This window comes from Jaculus jaculus, chromosome 6, assembly GCF_020740685.1.
Source record: "Jaculus jaculus isolate mJacJac1 chromosome 6, mJacJac1.mat.Y.cur, whole genome shotgun sequence".
In the NCBI taxonomy this organism is placed as follows: Eukaryota; Metazoa; Chordata; class Mammalia; order Rodentia; family Dipodidae; genus Jaculus; species Jaculus jaculus.
The window spans coordinates 162,966,235-162,988,139 of NC_059107.1; the positions used below are offsets into that span (position 1 = coordinate 162,966,235).

At 50.0% G+C, this 21,905-nt stretch overlaps 1 protein-coding gene across 2 annotated transcripts; it reads left to right on the forward strand.

Annotated features, from left to right (window-relative positions):
- Nucleotides 1-5,030: 5,030 nt before the first annotated feature.
- On the forward strand, nucleotides 5,031-20,626 carry Trmu (tRNA mitochondrial 2-thiouridylase). 2 transcript variants are annotated; one of them, XM_004650391.2, is made up of 11 exons: nucleotides 5,031-5,164; nucleotides 7,825-7,990; nucleotides 11,124-11,230; nucleotides 12,654-12,776; nucleotides 15,228-15,400; nucleotides 16,541-16,594; nucleotides 16,669-16,735; nucleotides 17,891-17,991; nucleotides 19,418-19,562; nucleotides 19,948-20,030; nucleotides 20,181-20,626. In XM_004650391.2, the coding sequence occupies exons 1-11, from the start codon at nucleotides 5,083-5,085 to the stop codon at nucleotides 20,331-20,333; spliced, it is 1,254 nt and encodes a 417-aa protein (XP_004650448.2). In that variant the 5' UTR covers nucleotides 5,031-5,082; the 3' UTR covers nucleotides 20,334-20,626. The 2 variants fall into 2 exon arrangements, with proteins under 2 accessions (XP_004650448.2, XP_045009576.1); XM_045153641.1 differs by lacking the exons at nucleotides 16,541-16,594; nucleotides 17,891-17,991 and having other exon boundaries at nucleotides 16,595-16,735.
- Nucleotides 20,627-21,905: the final 1,279 nt, after the last annotated feature.

Here is a 21,905-nt window from a genome sequence, read left to right on the forward strand (position 1 = left end):
ATCTACTGAGCCACCTCCCCAGCCTCCCAACACCAATCCTATAAAAATTTAGGGTGAATAAAATTAGTATAACCGCAGGTCCCTGGCCCATTCCTCATCAGGTCAGGCCTAGGAACCTGCATTGTTAAAATGTACACCCAGGGCTGGAGAGTGGGGCTAAGCCATCAAGGCATTTGCCCGTAAAGCCAAAGTATCCCAGTTCTACTCTCCAGACCCACATAAGCCAGATGCACAAGGGGATGCATGCCTCTGGAGTTTGTTTGCAGTGGCTGGAGGCCCTGGCAAGCCCATTCCCCTCTCTTTCTTGCTTTCAAATAAATAAAATATCTTTAAAAATCAAAAGTACACCCAGCTGGTTCTGGTGCATTGGTCCAAGGAACCACACCTTGAAGAAGCTCTGGGAGGCTGGAGAGCAGAGCAGAAAGGAATGTATAGGAGCTGTGAGGAAGGATCTGCCCAAATCTGGCATTGAGGGACTGAGCCCGTAATGGTTCCCTGGGTGCCTCTAAGAGACACACCCTATGGAGGTTGTGGGAAACTGGGAACCAAGATCACTGGACTGGTAGTGCCTTGCTTGAAGCCTCATTTCTGAAGATCTGCATACCTCTTACTCTGTGAAGAAACACTCAGAACTTTCATAGAAGACAGAAGCTACTTGTCTCCGTCTCGTGTTCCTGCCTCAGTCTGGGGCTTCCTTCCCTCCGTCCACAGTTGAGTTAGTGAGCTGGAGTTGACCTGTTTCCGCAAGCAGTCTGAAGACGGTTCCTGGCAGGCTTATGCAGAGAACCCAGAGGGATCACAGCACACCCATCTCCAGTGGGCAGTTCACAGTTCTGGAATCCCAGGCATTGCTGCCATAAAACAGTTTGCATCCTCCTTGCACAAGGGAGGAAAAAAAAAAGCCCAAAGTGCAGGATTGAGTTTCTTCAGCAAATGCTTGCTGTCTAGCATGGCCGCCTGCATTTTCCCGAGGATGCAGGGAGGTGCAGAGCTGCTGCGTGCTACCTTCTAGGAAAGTCATTAAACTCAACTTGTCCATGATGAGTGCAAGCTGTGCCTGGGCAGACTCCGCTCAGTCTGGGACTGCACTGAGCTCCTGGCCTGCTGCCCTCTGCCGGGCTTTGCTCACCAGCGCCTTCCCGCCCTCGTGTGGCTGGGCTCTGCTGGAGTCCAGTGTCCATCTACAGGACAGCAGCAGCATGTGATGTGAGAGAGGAGGCAGTCCCTACCTGGACCGCTGGGCTGAGGAGCCTTGTCCTGTCTGTGTTGCAGCCTCTCCTTTCCTGCCGAAGCTGCTCAGTGATAGGGCTTCCCTTCAAGCCACACACGAGCTCCGTGGCTCCAGTTGTGAGACTAATTAAGGTGCATTTGATGCGTCTGGTCACTTTCTCCCAAGAACAGCGAGAGGTACCCAGGTCGATACTGGAGACCCCCCCCCCACACACCTCCCAGACCAAAGAGGTCCCCCTTCCTGTGACTTGTATGTTATTTCACGAATTGGTTTTTTGTTTGTTTTGTTTTCACGGGTCACACTGTAGCCCAGGCTAACCTGGAATTCACTATGTAGTCTCAGGTGGCCTCAAACTCATAGCAATCCTCCTACCTCTGCTGGGATTAAAGGCACACGCCACCCCCCCCAAATTGCTTTTAGTTGTTTTCTCGAGGTAGGGTCTTTGACTAGAGCTGGCTGACCTAGGAGTCACTGTAATCTCAGGGTGGCCTCGAACTCACGGCAATCCTACAGTGCTGGGATTAAAGGTGTGCACCACTACACCCAGCTATTTCATTAATTTTGTGGGGCAAATGTCTCATGTTTTCTGCCTCCAAGACCCACATGTCTCTAGGTGCTGTTGGTAGGTGGGATTTGAGATGTTACTGCTTTGGCCACAGTGGATTGATTACACACTGGACTCTAGGAGCCACAAAGAGCTAAAACACCACATATTTACCCAAAAAGACAAATGTATTGTAAAAGTTTGTCATATTTCTGCCAATTTGTGTGTCTTCCCAAGCCTAGAGTCCTTTTAGCTAGGGCAGGAAAAATAGGACTTAACCTACCTTCTATCAAATGCCCACCTCAGAAGGGAGGGTCTAGTCCTCTAGGCTGAGCTCAAAACACCAATGATGTTACCATGGCCGCAGCCTAAATGTGCCACTCAGTGTGCTAAGGTCAGGTGTCCAGGTAGTGGCCTCATCCTCTCCCCTGGAAACACAAGCTGAAACTGCTGCCTTGTTGGGCCTCCAGACACTGTCTTCTGAAGACAGAGACATCCCTTTGTTCTCCCATGGGGTCTCTGTGCTTCTTTTTCTCCGCAGCTTGTCCTGGACCTCCTCCCGGGACCAGTGGCTGTGGCTCCTTTTTTTTGTTTTTTCGAGGGAGGGTCTCACCCTAGCCCAGGCTGACCTGGAATTCACTATGTGGTCTCAGGGTGGCTTCGCACTCATGGCGATTTTCCTACCTCTGCCTCCCGAGAGCTGGGATTAAAGGTGTGTGCCACCATGCCCGGCTGTGGCAGTGGCTCTTTAATCGGCAGCCACTGCTGCTTGTCTTGGAAGTGGGGGCTTCGGAGCCCGTCCGTTTACTCCGGGCCCTGAAACTGTTCCTGCTTTCAGGAATGATAGCTGGGATTGTGGTCCGCATTTAAGCACTTATTCCTGTTTTACTGTTTTAGAAATGAACACGATTTTACTGCCAATCATTGGGATGCATGGAATGAATGTGCATGCCTATGTTACTGGCCCAATTGGATTTGCAGTGGTTTTCCCCCTATTTTTCAAACCATGGTCAATACTACACAAAATCAATATAGCAGATTATCCATCAGTTAAAAACAAAAGGAAGAACATGGGTACCTGATATATTTTAAGGGTGAGAACTAATTTGAGAAATGTTCTTTATGTGTCTGTCTAGATAGCTGTGTGTCTTGGGCCACAATGGAAGGCTGTCGTTTGAAGTTGGAAAACAGGAGTCATTAATTTTAAGTATGCCTGTATTTTGAGCTAGGGAGGTGGCTCGTTCATTAAGAGCACTTGCTGCTTAAGCATGAGGACCTCAGGCTGCAGACTGCTAAGCTTGACTTTCCAGAATGCACATAAAAATCTGAAAAGCCGGGCATGATGGCACACACCTTTAATCCCAGCACTCAGGAGGCAGAGGTAGGAGGATTGCTGTGAGTTTGAGGCCACCCTGAGACTACATAGTGAATTCCAGGTCAGCCTGGACCAAAGTGAGACACTATTTCAAAAAACCAAAAAAAAAAAAAAAAAAAAAAACAACAAAAAAAAAACTAGAGAAAGACACCCACTGTTCCTGGCCTCTGCTCGCACACACACACCGTACCCCACAGCACACCATATGCATACTCTACACACACACCCATGCAGAAAGGAACCTGGGTCCTTTGGCTTTGCAGGCAAGCACCTTAACCTCAAAGCCATCTCACCAGCCTGAGGAGTTGAGACTTTAAAAAACTCTTTGTGTTTATTTATTTGAGAGAGAATGAGGACACCAGGTCCTCTAACCTCAGCAAATAAACTCCGGACACATACACCACCATGTGCATTTGGCTTACGTGAGTTCTGGGGAGTTGAACCAAGGTCCTTAGGCTTCTCAGGCAAGCACCTTAACTGCTAAACCATCTCCAGTCCAGGAATTGAGACTTAAACTTTGTTTATTTGTAAGTAATATGGGAATTTTGGGGTTCCTTGCCAGGCTGGTAGACTTTGCAAGCAAGCACTTCTAACCGCTGAGCAATTTTCTAGCTCCTTCTTTTTTTGTGGGGGGAGGCACTCTTTAGCCCAGGCTGGCCTCAAACCTAACTGTGATCCTCCTACCTCAGCCTCCTGAGTGCTGGGATTAAAGATGTGTGTTGCCATGCCCAGATGAATGCTATGCTTTATTCAGAGTGAGCAATCCAAGAAGACTGCAGATTAATACCCCCAAAAACTGTCTTACCAGTACTTCTCTTATTAGGTTTTGTTGTTGTTGTTTGTTTGTTTTTTCGAGGGAGGATCTCACTCTAGCTCAGGCTGACCTGGAATCCACTATGTAGTCTCAGGGTGGCCTCAAACTCATGGCAATCCTCCTACCTCTGGCTCCACAGTGCTGGGATTAAAGGCGTGTGCCACCATGCCTGGCTCTTATTAGCATTTTTAACATAAAGATCCAGAACCATAGAAACATGCACATTTCAGTCTTCTTTTGGCCAGGTGACTGGAAGACGGTTTGCAGGCAAGTTATGGTGTTGGTGCTTTTCTGTCTCCTTCTCTCTCTGTCTCTAGCAGGGGAGAGTTCGCATACTCCAAAGCTACTGAGTCCTACTTTTCTCCCAAATCTCCCTTTGGATGACATCTAGGCTAAAGAGTAACTCAAAACAAACCGATAGGGCTGGAGAAATAGATTAGTGGTTAAGGCGTTTGCCTGCAAAGCCTAAGGATCCAGGTTTGATACCCCAGAACCCATGTAAGCCAGATGCACAAGACGGCACATGCATCTGCAGTTCTTGTGCAGTGTGGTTGGAGATCCTGAAGCACCCATTCTTTCTCTCTCTCAAATAAATAAATAAAATTAGATTTTTAAAAAATGAAGCATAAATGTGCTCTTATAAGAAAAGTTAGAAAATGCCCCATCATTGTACCCCTAAAAGTTCTATTCCAAATGCCTCCTGCTACAAGTGGCCTTCCCATGTCGCTGCCTGGGCCTCCTAACCGGGCTCCTAGCACCTCCTCCAAAGAGCTCTCACAGTCCATCCTGCATCAGCCCTCCTGGGGCTTCCCATCGTCCCTGAAGCCTCCTGCCCTTAGCAGCCCCAGGCCTTAGCACCAGGATGATGCCGTCTCCGTCTAGAAGTCAGCCCCGTTCCTCCGGCCACTGCCTGCGAGGAGCCAGCGGCCACACAGAAGACAGCGTCCTTGCCTTGGGGCGCTCCTCAGCCGAAGGGCGACGCGGAACCCAAAGGCCTCATGGAACGCCTGGTGTTGGGAGTGCGCTTCCTGCCGGGTCGTAAACATAAATGCCACCGGGGGCGGGACTTCCGGTAGGGCCGGAAGTGACCCCGGCAGCGGCAGGTGAAAGTCGTGCGGATGTCTGCGCTGCGGCACGTCGTGTGCGCGCTGTCTGGCGGCGTGGACAGCGCGGTGGCCGCGCTGCTGCTGAGGCGGAGAGGTGAGGCGAGCGGCTCCGCCCGCAGCCTCCCGCCCCGCGGTCCCCCTCTCCCGGGCTCAGGGTGGCGGGTCGGCACGGAGGGCTCCCCAGCGGGTGGATGGCGACGGCCACTGACAGGGCCGAGGCCCCTGGGCTCCTCCGGGCCTCGGGTGTGAGCTCTGCAGCCTGGCGTCCAGACGGGCTCCCAGGGTCCCGGGAAGGGCGTGTTACTAACCGCCGCCCCAAAGTCTCCCGCGGCGTAAGAGCTCACGGCTCCAGCTGTGAGCCACCCTCCCTGAGATACTTGGCCTTGCAGAGGTACATGCAAGTTAATCAAGCCCTCTTAAAAGTGGAATGGTCCCTGCCTCAGTGTCACCGGAAAGATTAGATGACACGAATTTGTACTGCAAGGCCTATTAGCCACGCCGAGCATATGAGGTAGCCCAGAAACACAAACACACACGTGTGTGTGTGTAATATCTCTATCTCACAGCTATCATGAGAAGTAGGATAAGGAGTACTGCACAAAAAAAAAAAAAGATGGGCGCGCTGTGCGCTTAAATGTTGTGAGGAAAGGAGAATCAAAGCCTGCCTGCTAAAGGGGATGTTTGAGCTGAGAGCGAGGAAAGTACGATTTCACTCTGTAAAGAGCTGGAAGCCCATGCCAGGTGCCACTTGGCGGGTGTGGAGTAGCGTGTGGCTGAGGCATGGCATGGGACAGAGTAGGAAGGGTTGAGCCCCCGCTAGGGAAACTGTTACAGGGTTAGGGAATCTAGGGGAATGTTGAACAGGCAGCTCTGAGCTCTTTGAGGTTTCAGGTGAGAGCTGTGACTACGTGGTTAGGGAGATCCAGTAGATGGACTGTTCTTCCAGATTCATCATTTCTACTACTTCAGAAAGATAGATCTCCCTCCCTCCCTCGAGTTTACAAGGTCATATTTCAGCCTTCCTTGGATTTTCCTCCGCGGAGGGAGCTGATGGACATAATAGGGAAAGTGCCAGCCTCTCATTTGGGCATTGAGAGCTCTTAGTTATGGTGGTCTCTTGTCATGCACCCATCCTGGAGTGTCTGTCTGCCCCCCCCACACACACACAAGTGGATCATGTCTCCATGAGGAAATCAAGTCAGGCAGATGAGGCCTGGAAATAGTGGGGTCCTAAAACTATGTAGTTTATTCATTCTGCAAGCTTGTTCTTTTTTAGCTCCCCTTATGTGCTGGGTACTGTACCAGATTCTGTGGATTCCCAGGGGAGCTCCCTGTGTTAGTAAGTTCGGGGAGACTTGCTGAGAAATGCTGAGCCCAGCATGGTTAATGTCTGTGACAGGAGTGGTGTCCATTGCTCCCACACAAGTAGAGGGCCTCATCACATACTGGGATGGGCATGGCCTTGGGAATGTGGCATTTTAATTTGGCAAAGGTTTGTCAGTACATCTCTGGATTTTAGGGGCAGGGATGGCAGAGGAAAGCTACTTTAAACTTTCTTTTTTTTTTTAATATTTTATCTTTATTTACTTATTTGAGAGAGACATACAGAAATAGGCAGGTAGAGAAAGAGAGAATGGAAGCACCAGGGCCTCCAGCCATTGCAAATGAACTCCAGATGCGTGCGCCCCCTTGTGCATCTGGCTTATGTAGGTCCTGGAGAGTTGAACCTGGGTCCTTTGGCTTTGCAGGCAAACACCTTCACCACTAAGACAACTCTCCAGTCCTTACTTTAAACTTTCTTAGATACATGATACCCAATTTCTTTATATTCAGCCTACTCAAAAGAATCATTTTAGATACAGGCTGAGCATCTGTGAGTCTGCTGAGATAGTATAGCCCTGGTGCTGGCCTTTCTAATTGGTTGGTTACTGGGTCACAATGGAAAAGGGGAAAGATGAACTGTAAAATATATAGATAGTGGAGCTTTTATGGTAAACTATTCAACATTTTAATTGTATTGGCCTCACCCATGCTAAGCATGAGCTCTTCCACGAGCTATACTCTCAGCTCAATAAAATATCTAAAGTTCGTTTAGTTTTGTTTTGTTTTTTCCAAGGTGGGGTTTTGCTCTAGCCCAGGCAAAATATCTAAAGTTTTAATTGCCTTTGTAGTTGATGGCTGAAAACCTAAGTCTTAGTGCCTGGACACTTTTGAATTAGTTTACTTTTTGGATAGTTCAGTGGTGGTTGTGTGTCTATGTTTGTCTTTTGTTGTAAGTTTGAGACTATTCTGTAGCTCAGGTCTGCTCTCAAACTCACTGTTGTCTTGCCTCAGTCTGCCAAGTGCTGGGATTATAGGTAAGTGCTGCACACCTGGATGAATGGTAGCTTTCATTTGCATTGAATAGTGTGGGTGTCTGCTCATTTTCAACCATTCACCCTGATAGGGCCCTCCTTTGTGCTAGGCTTTGTATTGGTACAGGGTGGAGACACTCGCCTTGGAGACTCCAGCTTTAGCAAAGAGTGTGTTGTGATGGTGGGGGCCTGAGTATAACAAAAGGGAAAGAATGCTTAGAGGCTTTAGTAAGGTATAAGTCAAGCCCTGAAGGCCAGAGCTTGGACATTCAGGTTAGATAGGCATAGAGGCATAGGACCCATGAGGATGTGGTATGTCAAGAACTGCTCAGAGCACAGAATTTCTTGTCTTTTTTTTTTTTTTTTTTAATTATCCTTTCTGCCTTCTTCCTTCACCTAGGTTACCAAGTGACAGGGGTGTTTATGAAGAACTGGGACTCACTGGATGAACATGGCATCTGCACTGCTGACAGAGATTGTGAAGATGCTTATAAAGTTTGCCAAATCTTAGACATCCCTTTTCACCAAGTGTCCTATGTGAAGGAGTATTGGAATGATGTGTTCAGGTGAGTCAGGCCGCTGCTTGGAGAAGGCTTCCTGTATAGTGAAAATCCTTCCCAACAGAAGGATGGCTACAGTCATACTAATGCGCATGCAGCCAGTGCTTCTTCTGAACAGAAATGTCCAAGCCATGGGTGGAAACTTTCAGGGACCTCTGTGGTGTGGAGACCTGGGCCTCATAGCACCCTTCGCACTCTGACTTTTGTTATATTGCCAGAAGTCTCTTTAATGCCTTTTTGAACCTTGACATGTTTCTGCTGCTATATTAGGGTGGGCCGTGAAGGCTGAGGTTTCCCTAGATGGTACTGAGAGATGAGGATCAGTGCCTGGGTATGTTTGTGTCAGTGGTTGGCAGATGGAGTTGGAGAAACAGTTTTGTATGGCTGAGCAGGGCTCAAGATAAGTCCACTGGTCAAGGTCCAACCCAACGGGAGAACACTTGCCTGACATCTGTGAGGCCCTTGGTTCCATCCCCAGCACCACAAGTGACACAGGACAAACTATGCTCTAGACCTGGAGTAGGAAATGGAACCAGTGTCTTGCATGCACCGCTGTTGGTTCTGGTGGAGGCATCACAGGGTCTTTGGGAGGCAGTGTGATGGTACTTAGTGAGTGATGTTTGTGGCAGGTGAGAGAGGGAGTCACTGATGGTGGAACTGACTTTGGGGCCTGCATAGGTGTCCTGCAGAATCTCAGGTGATGGCAGATTCAGGTAAGTTTAAGCATCCCCAGTGCTGCATTTCAGAAGCCTGTGAGTGAATGCCTTAGGAAGTTTATAATTCACCTCTGACAGACCACACACCTAGGGTGGCTTGACCCATGTACTGTAGCTGGTTTGGAACAGTCCCAGCATGTGCTACTGCATCCTTTCATAATGTCCCTGGACTGGGCCTTGAGCATTGTTCATAAGAGGCCAAAAAAAGACCATGTCCCTGTGAGAGTCAGTGCTTCTTTGTAGCTTCCCTGAGCTCCCTCAGGCCCTGGCCAGGCTGCCATTAACACAGATGTCACTTTGTTCTTAATGTTCGTTATTTTAAGAGTATCCGCTAGGTCAGAAACATCCTCTAGATTCTTTTTAGTCTTTTTAGTCTAGATTCTTTTGGCCTTCAAGGAGAGGTATGAGTCCAAATGTTCTTCTCTTTTGATGGCCATCCTCCTTACACTGCATAGGATCAGTTCCTCCTAGTGGGAGTGGTTTGGACTGCTCCCTTCTTTTGTGGCAAAGCCACATATGCATCTTTTTTTTTTGTTTTTCGAGGTAAGGTTTCACTCTAGCCCAGGCTGACCTGGAATTCACTGTGGAGTCTCAGGGTGGCCTCGAACTCACGGCGATCCTCCTACTTCTGCCTCCCAAGTGCTGGGATTAAAGGCATGCGCCACCACGCCTGGCTTATCTTTTATTTTAATTAAATAATATTTTATTTATTAGAGAGAGAGAATGGATATGGGCATGCCAGGACTTCCAGCCATTGCAAACTCCAGATGCATGTGCCACCTTGTGCATCTGGCTTATGTGGGTACTGGAGAATTGAACCTGGGCCTTAGGCTTCACAGGCAAGTGCCTTAACTGCTAAGCCATCTCTCCAGCCTGCTACTTACACACCTTAATCTGTTCATACAGTGGCTTATTCTAGATGTCTTTCCATAACCTGATTAAGCGTTTACCTCCTTGACATTTATCCAGTACTCGTTATGTAGGGAAAATATTAGTCCTATGAAGGTAAGAGAGAATTGGATGTTCCCCTAGCTAGCTTACAGTTTAATGAACAACTTCTAGTACTTGAAACAGTAGCAACAGTATAATAGGGTTAAGTGTTGCAAATCTGTAGCAAGATGAGTTTTATCAACTGTGGGAGATGGCATTGCCTGCTGAAGTTGGCCTTGCAAAAGTAGCCTATGCTACTGGCAGATCTGTCTTAATAATGCAGCCCTCTTAATCAGCATTTTAAGGCCCTTATTGACTAATAGAGAGTTTTAGCTTATATGAGCAGTTTATGTCACATACTAAAAGTTTACTCAGCCAGGTGTGGTGGTATATACCTTTAATCCCAGCACTTGGGAGTCAGAGGTAGGAGGATTGTTGTGAGTTCGAGGCTATCCTGAGACTACAGAGTGAATTCTAGGTCAGTCTGAGCAAGAGTGTGACCCTACCTTAAAAACAAAACAAAACAAAAAAACTACTTTTAAACTCTTGGGGCAGACTGGGAATTTTACCATGCTGGTGTTGTGGTGTCCTTCCCTTGTGCTCAGTCAGCCTCTTAGGACAGAAGTACACTCAGAATGGCTGAGACTTCTCTTAGTTCTCAGATGTATGTATTGGCCACAATAGAAAAGTCTCTTGGCATCTGAACCTTAGTGACCCCTGTTCTTAGGCTGGCTTTGTGAAGCACTTGATAGAACCCAGTGTCTTAACTGTCAGTGGTTGTGGTAGTTTGATTCAGGTGTCCCTATAAACTTACGTGTTCTGAGTGCTTAGGTCCCCAGCTGGTTGGCAGTTTGGAAATTAGCCTCCTGGAGGAGCGTATTGTTGGGGGTAGGCTTATGGGTGTTGTAGTCACCTTCCTCTTGCCAGTGTTTGGTACACGCTCCTGCTGCTGATGTCCACCTGATGTTGGCCAGAAAGTGATTTCCACCCTTTGCTCATGTCATCGTTTTCCCTGCTGTCATAGAGCTTCCCTTGGAGTCTGTGAGCCAAAATAAATCCTTTCCTCCCACAAGCTGCTCTTGGCCGGGTGTTCTGTGCCAGCAATGAAAGGTTGACTTGCACCAGTGGTTTTGTTCCTCTGTGATTTGGGCATGTTCTCTCCTCCGGGGGTCCTATGTGGAGGGGCACCAGGAGGCTGGAGGGCAGACCCACTCGCCCTGCCAGCCTGCTGGGAAGCCTTGAACCATCACACCAGGACAGCACTTTGTTTTCATCCAGGCTTATTATCGTAGTCTTAGGCACCAAAGGCAGTGGGCTCTAAAGACAAAAAGCGGCTGTATAGTGAAGCTCTCTGGTGCTGGAGAAAGTTGTAGTTTTGGTATTACAAGGAGCTATTCTGTGTTAGACAAATAACTTATTTTATGATTTATTTTTCAAGGACCACTTCACATTTAGAATTAACATTGTTTTTTTTTTTCCCCCTCTTATTGCAGTGATTTTTTGAACGAGTATGAAAAGGGAAGAACTCCCAACCCCGACATAGTCTGCAATAAGTATATCAAGTTCAGTTGCTTTTTCCATTATGCTGTAGATAATCTTGGTAAGGAATTTGGATTTCTTTATTTGTTTTTTAAATAGTAGGGTTTCGGGCATAGCCAGAAGTTTAGGTCTTACATAGTCATAGGGCTTCTCTTAGAATAACCCCACGCTTCTTGCAGTGTGAGGACCTGGGTTTGCATCCCCAGAACGCACAGATGCTGTGCTGGGCAGCTGTAACCCAGTCCACATGGGGCAGTGAGAGTTTCTCAGCACAGTGGTGAGCAGCATCTTCAAAGAAGGTGGAGGAGAAGAACTACACCTAAAGTTGCCCTCTAACCTAGAGACATGTGCCATGGCACATGCATGTCCGTGCTCATTCATGTGAACATACACACATCATACACACCAAACAGACAGCATGTGTTTATCAAAGAAAAGTTAAAAATTACTGGCTGAAAACATAGAAATGTATCTATAATTTAACTCCCAGAAACAAAAGGATAAGCCATCTGTGACATATTTTTCATAATGGAGGGGGCTGGAGAGATGGCTTAGCGGTTAAAGCATTTGCCTGCAAAGCCAAAGGACCTCTGTTCGATTCCCCAGGACCCATGTAAGCCAGATGCACAAGGTGGCGCATGTGTCTGGAGTTTGTTTGCAGTGGCTAGAGGCCCTGGTGCACCCATTCTCTCTCTCTCTCTGTGCCTTTTTCTCACTTTCTCAAATAAATCAGTAAATAAAAAAATAGTGGTATGGGGCTGGAGAGATGGCTTAGTGAATAAGGTACTTGCCTGTGAAGCCTAAGGACCCATGTTCGACTCTCCAAGTCCCACATAAGCCAGAGGCACAGGGTGATGCAAGCGCACAAGGTTGCACATGTGCACAAGGTAGCGCATACATCTGGAGTCTGTTTGCAGTGGCTGGAGGCCCTGGCATGCCAATTCTCTCTCTCTCTCTCTCTCTCTCTCTCACTCTCTCACCTTGCTCTCTCTCATTAAAAAAAAAAGGCCAGTCTGTTGGGTTTGCCTGAAAAAAAAATAGTGGGGTGATAGTTTTATACAGCTCTCTTTTCTTAACAGAGTTATGTGTGTTTTGTAGCATAAAAAATTTTATACTACGCTGTGACGTTGGTGACTCACTCCAAGTCCTCCTGATGTTGAACATTTGGGCAGTTTTCTACTTTTCTTTAGTATTGTATGAAACTCTGAAATGACCTGTGTGTCCTCAAATCTTTGTGTGCATATCTGATTATTTCCTTGAGCTAGAAGTAGTGAACGGATGAGTGCTCACTTCTGCAATCATCTGAAAAGGCACAGCAGAACTTTGTGGGAGAATCAATAGCTTAAGGCAGCTTGCCGAGCGAGATGTCTTGTGGGCCTGGGCTGTCCTTGTTGGATGGTGGGAAGATTCGCGCTGGCTTGCATGCTTCTTCAGGCACCTTGGTTGAGTCTCATGTCAGGTGCTCATGTCTTTAAACCCTCCAGGAGCTGACGCTGTTGCCACTGGCCACTATGCCAGAACTTCACTGGACGATGAGGAAGTCTTCCAGCAAAAGCATGTGAAGAGGCCACATGGACTCTTCAGAAACCGATTTGAAGTTAGAAACCGTAAGTTCAAGTGCCCAGGTCAGAGCTTCACGATGACAGGAGTGGGGTTGGGCATATGGGCACCCTCCCTCTGTGTGCTCCCAGTGAGTTTGGGTTCACATTTGTAAAGATGCAGGTACCGGCAAGACTGCTTCTCCTGAGGGCCGGTGGCTGGGCACTGAGATGCCCTGCTTGGGGAATGAGGCAGGAAAATTAAATCAGAAATTCATAATCCAGGTTTAGGCTTGTATGTTTGATAATAAATCTTTCAAAATATTTGAGGAAATATTTGACAGTAATTGTTGGAGTGCTCCCTGAGAGGTCTGAGCGTATGCTAGGTTAGGTTCCATGTTTAATAGACATACTGCCTCATCTTGGAGGAAGTGTTGGTTTATTTACACCCACTGTCTCTTCCACCAGTGTCAGCCATTGTGTGGAGACACTTGTGTAGAGCTTTGATGCTGCTCTGGTGATTTCAGTGTGCTTTAGGCTTGAAAGCTCTCTGCTTTCTGTTCAGTGGCCCTGGCCCTGGCCGGGTCCTGGGGCGCCGTACAGGTGAGGGTAGGAGAGGGCCTAGCTCGGGATGGCTGGAGCTGCGGCTTGCCTTCTGACCAGCTGCTTTCCTCATCAGTGCAGTGCCACTGGCATGCTAGAGCAGGCATGAAGATGGCAGGAGCCAGGAAGCTCTGGGCTGAAGCAGACCATGTCCAGTGTGAGCTGCTTTCCATGTTTTCCTTCTGCGGCAGCTCACAAGGGCCGCTGGCTTCCTCATTTCAAGTCATGGTTTGCGGCGTGTTTGAGACTAACTCAGAACCTGCACGTGGTGGTGTACGCTGGTAGTGGGCTGGGGAGATGGTGCAGTGGTTAAGTGCTTGCTGTGCAAGCATGGAGCCTGCGTTTAGAGCCCCAGCACTCATGTAAATGCTGGCTGTGGCAGTGTGCGCCTGGAGCCCCAGTACTGGGGAACAGAGCCAGTGAATCCCTGGGGCTCTCTGGTTAGCTGGTCTAGCAAATTGATGAGCAAGAGACCCTACCTCAAAGAATAAGGTGGACAGTGGTTGAGAAACACCTGATGTTGACCTGTGGTCTCTACACACACATAAGCATGTGCATCACACATATGCACATGCGTGAACATGCATATCACACACATGCACATGCATCAACATGTATACCATACACATGTGCACATGTATAGACACACATCTACACACAGAGAGGAAAGCAAAAATAATGAAATAAAACAAACTGACCCACAACTCCAAAACAAAGCCCAAACTAGAAGAGAACACAGAGGTCCCCAGTGTTTTCCACACACTTTCCACACAGCTGCTGTGGGGGAACCTAGCTGTGAGACAAGAAGCGGAATTTGGGAAGTGAGTCTGCGGACATAACTGGTTGGCTGAATTCTCATTTCATTTTCAACCAGTTGTCTTGTAGATACACAAAGTAATGACCCGTCATACCTAATGTTCAGTTTCTAGCACTGATCAATGAGAGGAGCCACCCAAATGTATGGACCTGTGTTCCAGAAAGATGCACACTAAGTAACTGGACAAAGCCACATGTCCCATATGCAGCGGTGGTGCACCCTTTAGCTCCTGCATCACAGTGGACCACTACTTCTGCTCTCCTCGTCAGAAATGGAGGGGCACTTCTTCTGACTTGAGAGCCAGCCCATGGAAACACAGATGGCATGGTGCTCATGCCACAGTGCCAGGACAGAGGGCTTTTTAAGCTGTGCGCAGTTGCTCACGTGTGGTCTGTGAGGTGCCTCTTAGCACTAGATGTGAGGAAAGGTGGAAGACGCAGGTCTCCCACCAGCTCACCAGTCTGCTCATGGGAAGGTGAAGAACGCCACAGTCGTCAGAAGTGCTGTACTGTGAGAGGATTGGCCTTTTCAGGGCTGAGGTCACCCATATCTGTTCAGTTAGAGAAAGTTTGAGAGTCTGCAGGGGTCTGCTGATGTGTGTCAGCTTGGACTCCAGACAAAGCTGTTGTCTTGTGGAAGGAACGGTGCTGGCCCAGGAAAGAGCTGCAGAGCTCTCTTCACCCCACAGCCGAGCCTGGGGAGCCCGAGACCAGCGGGTTCCTTTTTGCATACATGCAGTCGTTAGGAAAGTAAGTGTACACTGGTTAGAATTTTCTAGATGCTGCCTTGTCCAGTTTCCCAGTGTGGCTGGTTTGTCTTAGGCCTGCTTTTGTCCTTGTCAATGAAGTGTTTTATATAGTGTTACATCATTGAAAACCTTATAACTGAATCATGAACTGGAATAAATGTTGTTGCATAGCACCATATTGTCTGTAGTTTTGGTGAAGGTAGCGGTGAGGATTCCTCTGGATTAGCTCTGCTGCTGTTTTTTCAGGAAGTCCCTACTGAGGATGGGCTTTGCCACTGGCTTACTGTGGGGAGCTGCGTGTGGTGTCATTATCTGTGTTCCTGCAACGTCTTTTGTTCTTTACTCTTGGCAGCCGTAAAGCTTCTGCAAGCAGCTGACAGCTTTAAAGACCAGACCTTCTTTCTCAGCCAGGTTCCCCAGGATGCCCTGAGAAGAACTATCTTCCCTCTGGGGGGACTGACGAAAGACTTTGTAAAGAAAATAGCTGCTGAGAATAGACTCCAACACGTGCTTCAAAAGAAAGAGGTAAGAGTAAGAAGTGTGCCTTTGATTCACTTGTCTCTACCCACATGGCCACAGCGCAGGGTGAGCCTGGACCTGTGCGACAGGACCCTGCCCCAATCAGGCTGAGCCACCGGAACCAGGTCAGACAACTGCCAGTAAGGTAGAAAGCCCTGCTGACATTCAGCAGCAGCTAGGTCTCCCTCCTTTCTTCTCCTGCATTCTCTTTAGCATGCCACTTTCCTAGCAGCTAGGGGAGTATAGGCAGTGAACAGCCACACTGGTCCAACTGTGGCAGGATCTCTGCAGCTGTCTTCACAGAGCCGCCCGCCCATCCACCATGTGATCTCCACTGAGGCCCATTCCGGGGAGACAGTGACAAAAACAGCTCATCCCTGCCTTCCAGGAGCTTCCCCTCTAGAGGGAAAGGTAGTTTAGAGACAAGTCCTTGTGGCCTGTGAGATGAGCCTAGTGGGTCCAGATTGCCTTAGGGGTTGATGTGTCTTAGCTGTAAAACAGACATGGCTGTCCTGTACATCAGCAAGTCATTGTCTCCAGAGATGGTGTCCCTCACCCCCCAACCCGTCATACCTAATGTTCAGTTTCTAGCACTGATCAATGAGAGGAGCCACCCAAATGTATGGATCTGTGTTCCAGAAAGATGCACACTAAGTAACTGGACAAAGCCACATGTCCCATATGCAGCGGGAGATCTGCTTCCTGTCCAGTCTCCTGTGCTGGAGCCAGCCAGCTCGAATGAGTCTCCTCTTACTCCCCTGCTGTGCTGACTGGGCCTGGCTCTCTGCTTCCGGTCCTGCTCTGTTCCCTGCCTCACTTGCACTGAGCAGTCTGGTTTGCTCTCCTGGGCTGTTCACCTGCTGTTCTGCAAGTGATGCCGTGTGCTTACTTGGCCACATCCACTTTGGAGACCCACACTGTGGGAGGGCTAAGATGAGAAGACATTCTCTAAGCCCCAGAGTTCCATTTGAAGCAATCCCTAGTATCAAAGGGCTGAGCTCTTGGCCCAAAAGGCAGTAAGGCTAAGGTAGCCCTGGGGTCCTTTTGCAGCACAGCTCCCTCTCTGCCCAGTCTGCCCCCCCCCGCCCCCAGCACAGGAGCTTCCTGCTGTCTGCTCACACCATGTTGGCCTCCCTCTCGTTTCAGAGCATGGGCATCTGTTTCGTTGGTAAAAGAAATTTTGAACATTTCATTCTTCAGGTGAGTGCTCTCGGACAGGGTGCTGCCTGCCCTGGGCCTGGGGCTCCAGGTGTGATGGGACGTTTGTCTTCTAGTACCTGCAGCCTCGGCCTGGCAAGTTCATCTCTGTCGAGGACAACACAGTTCTGGGAACTCATAAAGGTAAGTCCTGTGGGACCAGTTGCAAGCTGCTGTCCACTCCACGAAGGGGTGGCCAGGGTGGGTCCCTGTGGCCCAGGGCATGAGCAGTCACTCTGACAGAGACTTTGTGTGTATCACGACGCTGTTTCCTTTAACACCTCCCGGATTCATAGCTACATTCTGTGAGCGCGTGAAATGTCTATCACTGTACAATCAAGGGTGAAACTGCAGAGAACTCCACTGATGGAAGGATCCCAGCTGGTGTCACAGCTGGGTGACTGAAGACCATGTGGGCAGGGTGGTCGGGTGTCTTGTGGCGGGTGCCAAGTTGTGTGTACTGCTTACAAATCCACAGAAAGTTGTGGAGCAGGGCTCCTGTGACTTTCACTGTGCTGGGTGTGGGGTGTGGGGAGGACAGGATGAGTTCCAAGCGTTCACTGTCATGGTGTAGGGACAGGCAGTGTGGGCTGGCAGGGTCATGTCTCCTGCAGCATGATGTTCGAGGCTGGCTGGAAGGATAGGATGCACTCAGACTTGGGATTCTCATAGCAGACTGCTCTTTGGAGGTATGCCACTTCTGTGAGGGTACAGTGTTCCCTAAGGGCTAGTGTTCCTGAGACGGAAGGGACAGTGACGTTGCTTAGAGCAGAGCTGCTATACTTAACAGCCGCCACTTAGGGGGACTCGTGTGTGGCTTTGGCCTATGCTCAGAGCACAGTGAGTCCTGGCATATGCATGCCTGAGGAGGCAGGGCTGGCAAGCAGGTAGTCCTGCCATGTGTGTGGCACAGGTAGGCAGAGCATGAACAGAAGAACTGGGCACCATGTTGGTAGCCCTGATGTAGGAATAAGTGTGCTTGACAGGTGGGTGCAGGACCCACTTTGAGAGCCCCAGCTCAATAGTATAGGTGGCTGTGCCTTCAAACCAGCTTGGGCCACCACCTTCTGCAGGAGCAGTACTACCCCAGTCTGTCATCTCCCTCCAGTCCAGCCCAGGACATGGGTGAGGTGTGTGCTGGGGTACAGTCAGGGTTGCGCTCAGAGCCAGGAGCAGTACAGCTTCTGAATGAACACATGCCACAGCCCACTGGCACCACCTGAGGGCTGTAGCTTCCCTTTGTGACTGTGATGTACCCCTGGAACTCACCTACAACCTCAGGGACACACTCTCTTTTAGGTTGGTTCCTATACACTTTGGGCCAGAGAGCGAATATTAGCGGCTTGAGAGAGCCCTGGTATGTGGTGGAGAAGGATGGCATCAAGGGCGACGTGTTTGTGGTGAGTGTGGCTGGCCTTCGTGCTCCGTCCAGGCTGTGTGTGATAAGCCAACAGGGTAGATGGGCCCAGGACCTCTGCAGCCTACTGGGACTGGCCCCAAGGTAGCAGATGGTCTTTGTGTAAAGCGTTGATTAAGCTCCTATTACATGCTGATCATCTGCCAGGCATTACACAAATTACTGAGAACACTGCCTACCGGATTCTGCAAAGGGGGAGAGAGTAGTTAACTTGCAAAGGTGTCAGGGAGGGGAAGTAGCCACAGCTCAGACAGTACTGACTGTAGGAGGACCCTGGATATTCTCGTGGGCCAAGATAGGTGGCCAGGCCAGGACTAAGCCTGTTTCTCTGCCTCACGAGGCCTAAGCTTGGAGTAAAGTTTCTCAGGCGAGATGATCTCTGAGGGGATTGGCAATTGACTTAGGTGGGAGAGTGGATGCTGCTGGTGCCCAGCTGTGTGCACAGAGCGTCCTTTTACCCAACACTTGCCCAGCCCAGCTTGTAGGAGGGCAAGGTGAGATGCTGCACTGGGCATCTGGGGGATGCCAGCTGGTACTGTTGTAGGTGCTGAAAGACCTCCTAGTCCCAGGGGGAGAGGCTGCAGACCTCCCTCACCAACTGGGATGTCTCCTTCCACGAACAGTGGTGTGTGAAGAGCCTGCTCAGGCTTGAATTACCTGCCTTCAGCAGCTCAGCTCTCAGTGCTGTGTCTGCTGTGAGAAGTCTGAAGGGTCACTGGCTGATAGGCGCAAATGAAGCCAAAGTTGTGGAATCTGATGGTCTGCCCCAGGGGAGCCTGGGCCGATCCTCGGAGGTTTCATGGTTCTAAGGCCAGGGTTCATTAGTGGTAGGAACAGGGGCCTTAGAACCAGCCCAGGTATCAACCTGGCCAAGGCTGACCACACAGTGCCAGCACAGCCCAGGTAGCTGGAACACCCTTCCTCAGCTATTTGATGCTGGTGACATTCCTTCCCTCCCTTTATTTCTGTCTTCTCAAGGTAGGGTCTCACTCTAGCCTAGGCTGGCCTGGAACTCGCTCTGTAGTCCCAGACTGACCGAACTCACAGTGATCCTCCTACCTTTGCCTCCCAAGTGCTAGGACTAAGGGTATGTGCCACCCACACCGTACCCAGCAATTCCTAGCCCTTCTGAGAGACAAGCCAGTTGTGTTGTTGACCTATATGTCCTTGGGAGCAGAAAACTGGGTCTTTAGAGCAGCATGAGATCTGAATGAAGGGAGGAGGGTCTGTGGGTGTGGGCTGACATCTGCCTCCTGCTGCCCGACTGCAGCATGCTTCCTGCCCTCCTTACTTTTCCATCTGTAAGCCAAGTCATGTGCACCACTGAGTAGGGCAGGTGCCCAGGTGTGGATGCTAGCTTGCTGCTAGGATTGTGATTAATGACTCAGGGTCTGCATTGTGCTCTTCAGGCTCCCCAAACAGACCACCCAGCCCTGTATAGAGACCTGCTCAGGACCAACCGTGTTCACTGGATCGCGGAAGAGCCACCTGCTGCCCTGGTCCGGGACAAGATGATGGAGTGTCACTTCCGGTTCCGCCACCAGATGGCGCTAGGTGAGTAGGCAGGAGGAGTTCTGAGCTCCTGTGCCTGAGCTCCCTGAAGTCACAGTTAAGCTAGGCCAGAGGCACCCCTACAGCAGAAGTCTCTTGTTAAGATCATGTAACTTTTCAGAACTGTCCTGTGGCTGTCACAGAAAGGGGTCTAGGGTACAGGAGTGCCCTTTTGCAATGCTGGGAAGTCACCTCTTGGTTGAGGGTCCTGGTGTGAGGGGCAAGGTGACAGGGTAGTGTGTGCTGCCTCTGAGGGTGTCCTGTCGTGCATATAGGGGCAGCTCAAGCCCCTTTACCATTGCTTTTTCCTGGCAAAAGGGATGCTGGAGTCCTCTGCCCTTGGGCCGAGGTTGCCATTGAAATCAGGTCCTCTCTCCCCCACCCCCAGTGCCCTGTGTACTGACTCTCAACCAGGATGGAACTGTGTGGGTGACAGCAGTGAAGGCTGTGCGGGCCCTTGCCTTGGGACAGGTGAGTGGGGCAGTAGGAGGGACCTTAACCTTGCCCTTATGTAGCCAGGCGCCTGGTTGGCTCTGCTCTGGAGACCCTGAGACAACACTCTAGTCCAGCCCCTCTGCTGCCCACCCCCAGCCCTCATCAGCGAGCCCTTCTCCTTTCCAGTTCGCTGTGTTCTACAAGGGGGATGAGTGCCTGGGCAGCGGGAAGATCCTCCGGTTGGGGCCATCTGCGTACACACTCCAGAAGGGCAAGAACAGAGCCAGAGCAACCCCCGAGGGCGCCGCTGACGGCCCAGGCCAGCACCCCACACCCTGACAAAGGCTGAACTGCTGGGAGGAGGGCTGGGAGTAGAGCCCAGGCTACTGCTGAGCAGATCGGCTGGCGTTGGGCTTGGTGCTGCCTGGACCACCGGGGCCTGGCCACAGAGTGCGAGCAGCCAGAGGAAGGGCCCCGTCTTCTGGACATCGGGAGTGTCAGCAGGCCAGAAGCCTAAGGGCCCTATGTGCAGAGGCCCTCCTTCACAGCACTCCAGGGAAGCTTCTCTGCACGACCCATGGAGGCTAGCATGGGATGCCGGGTCTGCAGCAAATAAAAGCTTGGAATAAGGAGTCTGACCACTATGTCCAGGGGCGCTGGGAGGGTTGCTATCGCATGGGCTCCTCACCACCGAGCCTGTGACCATTTGGCAGGTCAGGCTATCAGAGGAGAGCTACAGCCTGGCTTCGCCTCCTTGAGGCCCAAAGCCTGTCCATGGGGAAGACAGAATCATTCGTGTTAGGCTTCCCCCACGTCTGGACACCGTGTAGTGGTGCGCATGAGGCAGCACCCTGTCTCCTGGCAGACCCAGTGTGTTGCTCTTGGCTCGGGTTAGAGAGATCGTACACATGCAGGAGCAAGGAGAAAGCACAGTGGAAAATGACCTTTGGTGGAGAGAGGTTTGTAGGCTGTTTTCCTCTCAGGTTTGTCCTAGGGTGACCCCATGTGCAGTGGCACTAGGTGAAGACAGGCCCAGGTGAGGCCTGGGAGCCTATGGCCCCAAAGGGAAAGAGATCCCTACTGTGTCTCTGCTCCCAATTTTTCCCAAGGGTGACCCTCCGTGAGGCAGAAGTAAAATGGCAGGTTCCTGGAACCCTGGGGAAAAGCCATCTTTCTGGACAGAAATTAAAGGGTTTTGGGAGTTGGTGTGAGGTGGGTCCAGGACCAGTGATGGGAACCAAACCAGGTTGCTTGCTGCTAAAACGCGTTGATGTTGAAAATGGATTTAGCCAGGTTGCTGACAGAGTTCAAGGCAAGTGGAAAGATAATAAGCAGGTCAGTCCAAGATGATCTAGACATTTCCATTACCAGGTGGTAGAGCAGCCATCCCATCATGCCCACGAGGTAAGGGTGAAGACAGAAACAAAAGTACAAGGAGCTATACTTTAAAGCTAAAAATTATACTTGAACTTTAGGATGTGTGCCAGACTCAGCAACAGAATGGAGATGGCGGGAGAGAATAACTCCAGGATTGTCCTCAGGTCTGAAGGACAGAGGAGGGCAGCAGCTCAGGGATGTTGGGACATGAAAGCAGTGTCAAAGGCTCTGATCACCGCAGCGCGGGAGAGGAGGAGGATGAGCACAGGATTAAAATAATCAACAGGGCTGGAGAGACGGCTCAGCAGTTAAGACGCTTGCCTGCAAAGCTTAGGACCACATAAGCCAGATGTACAAGGTGGTGCGTGCATCTAGAATTTGTAATGGCTGGAGGCCCTGGTGCGCCCATTCTCTTTCTAATAAATAAATATATATTTTTAAACCTCCTGCTTCTATAAGGGGCATACATTAAAATAATCAACATAGTGGCTAAATAGCTCCCAGGATGGTCAAAGGTAGACACTGAAGGATCTT